At 37.2% G+C, this 9,622-nt stretch overlaps 1 protein-coding gene and 1 long non-coding RNA gene across 2 annotated transcripts; one reads left to right on the top strand and one right to left on the bottom strand.

Moving 5' to 3' along the window:
• Nucleotides 1–1,461: 1,461 nt before the first annotated feature.
• LOC6047490 (odorant receptor Or2) lies at nucleotides 1,462–2,983 on the top strand. Its single transcript, XM_001864509.2, has 5 exons — nucleotides 1,462–2,287; nucleotides 2,342–2,441; nucleotides 2,495–2,596; nucleotides 2,653–2,763; nucleotides 2,817–2,983. Exons 1-5 carry the CDS (start codon nucleotides 1,575–1,577, stop codon nucleotides 2,916–2,918), a joined length of 1,128 nt encoding a protein of 375 aa, XP_001864544.2. The 5' UTR covers nucleotides 1,462–1,574; the 3' UTR covers nucleotides 2,919–2,983.
• Nucleotides 2,984–3,011: 28 nt separating this feature from the next.
• Nucleotides 3,012–8,972, bottom strand: LOC119767982. The gene is made up of 2 exons (XR_005277831.1): nucleotides 7,624–8,972; nucleotides 3,012–3,376 (listed from the first exon to the last, which is right to left on the bottom strand). It is a non-coding gene; the product is annotated as an uncharacterized LOC119767982 (long non-coding RNA).
• Between the last annotated feature and the right edge of the window lie 650 nt (nucleotides 8,973–9,622).

Raw genomic sequence — 9,622 nt, 5'->3', positions numbered from 1 at the left:
AGCGCTACCTGCAAAGCCAGGCAGTTTGAGCAAGGACGCTCAAAATTCGTCTGGAAACCAGTTCGCTACCCTTCCTGTGGACGTGAGCGAGAAGGAAGAATTTGAACGACGGGAAAAGTTGCCACCCATTTTTGTGAAAACATCGTCATCGGATTCGGTGCGAAAGTGGCTGACCGGATTTATCAAATCTGGTGCTTTACGAGCTTCCATTCGCTTGTGTGCTGATGGACTCAAAATTCTGCTACCTACCAGAAAGGATTACAACTACGTTCGGGATTTCCTGAACAACACAAAGATTGAATACTACAGCCATGACGATCCAGGTAAACGCCCCATGAAACAGGTCCTCCGTGGTCTGTACGACATGGATGTGAGTGTGCTGAAAGAAGAGCTCAAAACTCTTAAGTTGAACGTGATCGAAGTCTTCAAGATGACGAGACACAACAAGGACATCAAGTATCGTGATCAACTGTACCTGGTTCATCTCGAGAAAGGATCGACATCGCCATCTGAGCTGAAAGCAGTTCGGGCAATTTTCAACATCATCGTGACTTGGGAACGTTATCGTCCAATGCACCGTGACGTGACACAGTGTTCGAACTGTTTGCAGTTTGGACATGGTGGAAGGAACTGTTTCATCAAGAGTCGTTGTGCAACCTGCGGAGGTGAGCACAAAACTCAAGCTTGCGAAAAAATCAACGAGAACATCGAAGCGAAATGCTTCAATTGCGGCGGCGACCATTCTACCAAGAATCGAAGCTGCCCAAAACGAGCTGAGTTTGTAAAAATTCGGCAGCAAGCAACGACGAGGCACCAACCAAATCGTCGCAAAACACCACCAACTTTCACGGACGTGGATTTTCCTGCTTTGGCGTCACCTGGAGCGGGATCTGTTCGAGTGGTTCCAAATCTGCAGCCATTGCCGTTGAATCAGCGGCAAAGAGTTGCAGAGAATACAACACCTCCTGGTTTCAGTCAGCAACCGAGGAAAACCAACCAGCATCAACGGATGAAGGCAGTAGTGACCTGTTTTCACCACAAGAACTTCTGAACATTTTCATCGAGATGACAACAACACTGCGTGGTTGCAAAACTCGTGCGGAACAAGTAAGAACGCTTGGAGGATTTATCTTAAAATACAGTTCGTAGTTTACTCGTTCTAATGATTTTGAATATTTCAATGAATTTACATTTTTTAGTTTTAAGTTAGGATTAGTTGTTAAAGTGATTTTTTTTTTCTTTTTTACCCAAATGTATTCGATTTAATGCAAAAATGTAAAACAATTTGAAGCAAATAAATGAATGTGAACAGTTAATAATAAAACGAAAAATACAATAAAGATGAAGAGCATTTAGCCATACCACTTAGAATGTAAATGAAATGTAATTATTATAAGAAAGTTCAATAAAGACATATTTAATTAAAAAAAAAAAAAAAAAATAGTAGCCTGGAAAATTACAGGTTGCCTCCCAATCAATTACCCTGATTATAATGCCCAGCCTGCTTCGGCTCAAGTTTCGGTGGCTTTAAAACCCATGGCCTGCTCAGTTCAAGAGAACAATCCGAACTCACAATGCAGATCGAAGACTGCCCCATAATCGGCGTAAACGTCCGGGTGTGGCTGTTCTGGGCCTACCTCCGGGAGCGGAAGTGGCTCAGTTACCTCCTCGGCTGCATTCCGGTGACCGTGCTGAACGTGTTCCAGTTTATGAACCTGTTTCACATAATCCTTTCCGGTGGCACCATGAACAAAATCATCATCGACGGATATTTCACCGTGCTGTACTTCAACCTTGTGTTGAGAACCACGTTTTTGTTGACGAATCGGAGTAAGTTTGAACAATTCTTCGAGGGAATCGCCGCCGAGTATGCAAAGTTGGAAAAACGAAACGACATTCGTCTGTTGCTGGAGCAGCTGACCCGTCGAGCCCGGATTCTGTCCAAATCGAACCTCTGGCTGGGAGCGTTCATCAGTGCGTGCTTCGTGACGTATCCGCTTTTTTCACCGGACAGTGGTCTCCCGTACGGAGTGTACGTCCCCGGGGTCAACATGCAAAGCTCGCCCACGTACGAAATTGTGTTTTTTCTGCAAGTGTACCTCACGTTTCCGGCGTGCTGCATGTACATTCCGTTTACCAGTTTTTACTGCACCTGCACGCTGTTTGGACTGGTCCGGATTGCCGCCCTTAAGGAGTCCCTCGAGCGGCTTCACCAGTTTAGTTCCGAGCCCAAAACGCTGCTTGCCAAGGTGAAAGAGTGTCTGCAGTATCACAAGGAAATCATCAAGTAAGCCATGCGTTAAGTTTGGGCAGAGCACAATCACAGTAGGCCCCGTTCCAGATACATCCGTGACCTCAACGAACTTGTGACCTTCATCTTTCTGCTGGAGTTGCTATCGTTTGGGATGATGCTATGCGCCTTGCTGTTTCTACTTAGCACCGTAAGTACCTACAAAGTTGATTGGCCAATAATTTACACCTTTACCCCTTCTAGAGCAATCAACTGGCCCAGATGGTGATGATCGGATCGTACATCTTTATGATTCTGTCCCAGATGTACGCCCTGTACTGGCACTCAAATGAGGTGCTCGAGCAGGTTAGTATTGCCACCTGTTTATTTTACCTAAGCTAATATTTCTCCTTTGAAATTAGAGTCTTAAAATCGCTGACTCACTGTACTACAACGGCAACTGGTTGAAATTTTCTACACCAGTCAAAAAGTTGATGATTTTGATGATTGCTCGTGCTCAAAGACCTTTGGTGGTAAGTTAAACTAATTTAATGATTTCTTTGACTTTTGTTTATCAATTTTACAGATAAAAGTTGGCAATGTTTATCCGATGACCTTGGAAATGTTTCAAAAGTTGATCAATGCCTCGTATTCGTACTTTACGTTGCTGCGTCGTGTTTACAACTAAATTTGAATCAATTGTTGACTATTTTAAAAATGTATGACAAAATTTCCACAATAAAAAAATGAAGTGATTTCTTTTCTTTCCTAAAAAATATTGTTTTTCGTTGATAACATTCTTTATTTGACCTAAACAAAATGAATAAAAATATGCTTAAAATCTGCTGATATATTGTTTAACTATGATGAAGTCAAGTTGGACCTTGTGTCTTGAAAAGAGAACGGCATTGTTGGATCGATCTAAAAGACAAATAAATCATTAAAATGAAACGAAATCGGCCAACTTCTGTCCGTATCCATAATCGTTATTATGGAATTTATCGATTTATTTTTCCGGATCCTATTGTGAACGTCCAATTTCTCTGTTCGGTTTGGATGACGACCTGATGAGTATCTGCCATTGGGTTATAAACCTTGGTCTCGATTACCCGTTATCCAGTGGGTGGTTTCCATACTTTAAGAACACTGCGAAGAAGGGTAGAGAGCAAAAAAGGACATTTATCAACAATTGAAACTAAGAACGTCAGTTTTATAGTAGTTGTAATGAAAAGTGATATTTGTAAATAATTTACTATTTCAAAAAAAGAAGAAACAAACATTTGTATTATTATAGAATCCGAAATATTTAATTATGCAGGCCTTGGGGCTTTGTAACCAGTCACATTCTCTTAATTTTTTACAACTTCAGTGTATTCAATATAAAGTGTTTGAACTCTTAATATTCGTTTATCAGGTTGACACCACTCAAAACCAATTTTAAAATTTCCGACATTTTCCCGATTTTTCCAGAAGCTCAAGTAAGGCATTTCCTCCCTAAGAAAATTTTGAACAAACAAATTAATTCAATTTTTGACCATTTTTGTTAAATTAGAAACATAACTTCTTAATTTCTTGATTTGTAAAAAAATGCTTTTAAAATTTCAGAACCCATAACTTTGATTAAGAGTAGAAACATAAACATTAAGTCTTTGAAAAATAATCGAAAAATAAGATCCTCAAACGTATAATTTCTTATTCTTCGTTTCAACTGGAAATGGCAAAAAGCTTAAGATAACTGAATATAAACTATATTCTTTTTTTTATTTTAAATCAAAGAACGCTTAAAGCATGATTACTGTTATTATTCTTTCAGAAAATTTAGTCAAATAACTATAAATTGTGGTTTTAACGTTTTGCAAAGTTCCTCTTTAATTTTGAAAAAAAAATATCTTGATTTTTTTAAATCAATGTTAGTTGTTAGTATTTAACTGTTTATTTTTTTCAACTAAAAAAACAGTTTAATAAATTTTTATGTGTTACCAATTATTTTATGCGAATTGTTTGAAAAGACTGGTTCCAAAAACTTATTTGCAATTTGTCAAAACTTGTAAGATTTTTTCAATTTTAATATTTTTTTCAGTTTAATATTTTTTCAAAGTGGTTTTTTATTATTTTTTCATTTTGGTCGAACAACGATTTGTTTTCATTCGATATTTAAGTTTTCCGATATTTGAAAATCAAGCTTTACCTATAGCATTTTACCCAAACTCACATAAAAGTTCAAGGGAAACATTTTTAAAAATATTGAAATTGACTTGCTGAATTCAGTTAAACAATTAAAACTATTTGCAAAAAAAAACAATGTACGCTGGCCATAATCTTTAAAATTAGGCATTTTTTTATGTTTGTTTTTCATTAATTTGGTAGTTGTTTTTAATTAGAGTTTACCTCTTTTTGATAAACAAAAATTAATAAAAATCTTTTGATTCATTCAAAAATATTATGAATACCTATGTAAAATGCATCCAATATTTATAAGGAATTATGATGTCTTAAATAGCCGTTTCGTCTCAAATAGATTAAGATAGTGAAAGGAGCCTTAAATTTGAAGGAAAATTGAAGAAAATTGTACAAATATTACATTACCGACTTTTTCCCGACTTTCCCGATTTCCCGGCTTGAGTGGCCAATCTGAGGTAATTATAAATAAAAAAAATCAAAGATTGGGAAAAATATGCAAGTCTGAAACATTTTTTCAAAGCTATGAAATTTAAATTTGTATTTTTATGTATTGAATTTATGTATTTTGTACAGTATGTGTCAATGTCAAAAGTCTAAAATTAAATCAAGTAATGTTTACCCTAGCAAATTACAATGTAACTATTAAAAGTTTAAATAGAGATTCATAGTTCATTTATATTGTTAATACTGAATTTCTTTTCTAGACTCATAATCAGGGTTAGTGAATTTTCACGATTTCGCGGAACGCATGAAATCCGTAAAATTAAGTACTTCTTGTGAAAACCCGAGCAAATTTTTTTTGTTTCCCATACACAAAATTTTTTGTCATCAATTATTTTTGTTTTTTTTTCCGTTTGTACAAAAAAAAATCAATGAGTAAAAACTGTTGCAATTTTGTTGTAACAAAATTAAACATTGCAAAACACATTTAAATCACAATATAAGCGATGGTGATAGTTTTAAGATTTTGGTTTTGGTTTTTTAGCTATATGATCTTACATTGACGATTTTTTAAACGTAGATTAAAACTTTTCAAAGATGAAATGGTCTCAAGGACTAAAAAACCTTAAAATTGGCAATCAATCAAATTTAAGTTGCATTACGCATTTTGATTTGCATAGGGGTTAATTCTAGTTTTGATATTGATATCAATACATTTTAAAATGCAAAAAGTTACGAATGGCTCATTTTGCCTTCCTCACTGAGGTAAGGCTATAATCCTGCTCTAAAAATGAACTTTGCATAAAAACGTCGTAGACCCACCTTCATGTATACATATCGACTCAGAATCGAAAACTGAACAAATGTCTGTGTGTATGTGTGTGTGTATGTATGTATGTGACCAACAAACTAGCTCATGTTTCTCGGCACTGGCTGAACCGATTTGACCCGAACCTGTTGCATTCGACTTGGTTTAGGGTCCCATAGATCGAGTTTTATACATATTGAAGTTTCGATAAGTAGTTCAAAAGTTATGTATAAAAATGTGTTTTCACATATATTCGGATCTCACTTAAATGTATGTAAACCATGTCCGGGTCCATCATCCGACCCATCGTTGGTTAGGTTATCAAAAGACTTTTCCAACGAGTCCAAAATATTGATGATCTGGCAACCCTGTCTCGAGATATGCCCACTTAAGTGAAATTGATGTACTTTTTGGAAGCCGGATCTCACTTAAATGTATGTAAACTATGTCCGGATCCACCATCCGACCTATTGTTGGTTAGATTATCAAAAGACCTTTTCAACGAGTCCAAAACATTGAAGATCTGGCAACCCTGTCCCGAGATATGCCCACTTAAGTGATATTGATGTACTTTTTGGAAGCCGGATCTCACTTAAATGTATGTAAACTATGTCCGGATCCACCATCCAACCCATCCTTGGTTAGGTTATCAATAGACCTTTCCAACGAGTCCAAAACATTAAAGATCTGGCAACCCTGTTTCGAGATATGGCCACTTAAGTGATATTGATGTACTTTTTTGAAGCCGGATCTCACTTAAATGTATGTAAACTATGTCCGGATCCACCATACAACCCATCCTTGGTTAGGTTATCAATAGACCTTTCCAACGAGTCCAAAACATTAAAGATCTGGCAACCCTGTTTCGAGATATGGCCACTTAAGTGATATTGATGTACTTTTTTGAAGCCGGATCTCACTTAAATGTATGTAAACTATGTCCGGATCCACCATCCAACCCATCCTTGGTTAGGTTATCAATAGACCTTTCCAACGAGTCCAAAACATTGAAGATCTGGCAACCCTGTCTCGAGATATGGCCCCTTAAGTGATATTGATGTACTTTTTTGAAGCCGGATCTCACTTAAATGTATGTAAACTATGTCCGGATCCACCATACAACCCATCCTTGGTTAGGTTATCAATAGACCTTTCCAACGAGTCCAAAACATTAAAGATCTGGCAACCCTGTTTCGAGATATGGCCACTTAAGTGATATTGATGTACTTTTTTGAAGCCGGATCTCACTTAAATGTATGTAAACTATGTCCGGATCCACCATCCAACCCATCCTTGGTTAGGTTATCAAAAGACCTTTCCAACGAGTTTAAAACATTGATGATCTGGCAACCCTGTCTCGAGGTATGGCCACTTAAGTGATATTTATGTGCTTTTTTATTCTGGATCTTAAAAATAGATGAAATTTTTGTACAATTCCATCATATCAGCAATTGTTGGTAATAAGTGAGGAAGGCTCCAACCACATAGATGGATTAAGTTAGTTTTTATGTAAAAATTTAGCTTTATAAAGGAAAAAAATTAAAAACGTTAAATAAAAATGATCATATTCATGCCTATATACAGCAATTCCATTTGAAAAGAGCGGAAACCGAAAAAAAGTTATCTGATCAAACTCAAAATTTTACTTGGGGGTTCCATGGCCAAAATAATCAGACCCGTATTTTTTTGTTCGGGGTTTTTATTTCCTGAAAAATATGAGTATATTTAACATTAGATCAAAGATAAGTATTGAATAAAGTAAAAAAAATATTGTTTGAAATTTTAACATAAGATTTTCTAGGTTATTGTAATATTTTTAATGTCCCGTGAAATTTGTTTTTCAGCGTGAAAAATCACTAAGCCCATTCATAATCCAAAGAAGCTTTCAAGTTATTGGCATTTCCGTACCAAAATAAATCAACAACCACTCAATAATGACATGATCGATGGCAACCAAGCTTACCATGATACTTAACCGATAGCTGCCAATACTTTTATCTCCATCATCAACGCTGGCCAGCGATCACAGGCGCACACAAGTGCCATGTCAACAAAGTTGGCCCTGCTCTTTCACTGGGAAAACTTCCGGGTCCATTAGGGTAATTCGTCAGTTATGGATACTTTGCACTTTACCAAACCGCATCAGGAGACTGGATGGTTGGAAGCAATTTTACTAATTGGTCGACTAGTTGACTGCCAGCAGGGCAAGAACTGCATTAATTATCACGTGGAAACTCTCTCGCTGGGAACTGCCCCAGCAGCGTTGACATGGAAAAGCCGCAGGGATGGACTCTTTTCTTTATGCTACGAAAGCGTCCTGTGCTAAAATGCCCTATCATGTGAGTTTGTGAGTTTGTGTGCCGCCCGGGTGAATGTTTGTGATAGTTGGCAAAAGTTCCATCGTTTGATGAATATCTCATGGCTCTTCTCCGAAGCACAGGGTTGAATAACGTTCGATGGGTGCTCGCCGTAGGAGAGGCAACAGAATCAACAAACAAGCAGGACAAAGTTTGAAAATCAATTCTGGCTTAGGTCGACGATGAATATTTCACAAGTGGAAATGGATGTGTTTTGAACAAATTTCAATGAACTACTTCAAATTTAATCTTAACAAGTGAAAATTGCATTTTTTTTTCCGGAAAGTATCAACAACACCTCACTCAATAACTCAAAGTAGGCTTCCGGTGTCACTTTCACCCTCCATATAATGCACACAATATCCAAGCAGGCGACGAAGCGTTTCGGAGTTCATCGTGACAAACTGTCTGAAGCGCGTGCATACTAAGAACACGAATGTGACACGAAGAACGCAGCAGGCCATAAAACTGTCACTTTGCATTTTGGGTTTTCCCTCTTCCCACCATATTTTCACACGTTGCACGACCTTGAGACAATCCACCGAGCGAGTTTCCTGTTCGTTTTTTTCGGAGACTCGCATTCGTTGTCTGCAGACTGAAATCCAATTATGGTTGAAAAAACATGACGTCCAATACTAGTTGCATGGTTTTAGCCGTGTCAGGTCATTGTGGGTGGTTGGTGATTTGAACAACTCATCAATAAATAATAAGACGAAACGGAATTCAAAGTGAATCCGAGTGACGGTAATCCTCAAGTTTGCCATTCGTAATCCTTTTTTGAGGGTGTAACTTTTCTGTAACTTTTTTCAAAGGCTTAGCAGGCTGGCCAAAGCCAACTGGATGGCAATGTACACACAGTCTGTACTTTTTGCTATACTAATTTATTTAATTTCGGCACGACACAGCAAACTTTTGTGTGACTTTCTTGTTAAAATTCTGCTTTGAATACGTTACATGCTTTTCGATGTAATTTTACTTCATAATTTGTGTCGCTGGTTGCCGTTGATAATCGGCACAAAATTCCGTCTAATTGTATTACAATTTTATTTCGCTACGAACGTGTCGTTTGAAGCAACTAAAATTTTCACAATTTTCCAGCAAACGTTTGTGGAGACCTTACTGGTTGAAATTCCAACCAAGACTGAAGAAATCGCAGTTGACCACGTGAAGCGAACGAGGGTTTCCCCCACGAGTGAAGTGGGAACTCATTAGGCCACGATGATGATGATGACGGTACATCAGTGTTGGGGGAAAATGAACACAAACATTCCAGTGCGCATGGCAATTGGAGGGAATAGGGTGGGAAATGAGTGTCTTTCGGATTTCTGAATTTAGGGAAAACAGCTGATTTGATGATTCCTTGAATTTCGAATGCTAAATATTTATTTTACATATTTAACAATTGTTCCGCGATTTTTAAAAATAACTTTATGAATATTTAAATTTTGAAACATTCAAAATAATAAGTTTAAGTTAGTTAGCTGGCAAAATTCAGAAGGATGATTACATGGTTGGAACTAATCCGATTACGGTTCTATCTTCAGAAGTATGAAGCATACTTCTTTCCGATCGAACCCTTTGGGGAATGATGCTACTTCTCGAAAC

The sequence above is a fragment of the Culex quinquefasciatus genome, chromosome 2 (genome assembly GCF_015732765.1).
Source record: "Culex quinquefasciatus strain JHB chromosome 2, VPISU_Cqui_1.0_pri_paternal, whole genome shotgun sequence".
Classification (NCBI taxonomy): domain Eukaryota; kingdom Metazoa; phylum Arthropoda; class Insecta; order Diptera; family Culicidae; genus Culex; species Culex quinquefasciatus.
This window is presented reverse-complemented; position numbering and strand designations above follow the sequence as displayed.

Excerpts from the sequence above, each read along its gene's own strand:
- LOC6047490 (XM_001864509.2), top strand. The coding sequence starts at position 1,575 with ATGCAGATCGAAGACTGCCCCATAATCGGCGTAAACGTCCGGGTGTGG. Across the intron at positions 2,288-2,341 it reads TATCACAAGGAAATCATCAA|ATACATCCGTGACCTCAACG; the intron begins GTAAGCCATGCG and ends GCCCCGTTCCAG. Across the intron at positions 2,764-2,816 it reads GTGCTCAAAGACCTTTGGTG|ATAAAAGTTGGCAATGTTTA; the intron begins GTAAGTTAAACT and ends TCAATTTTACAG.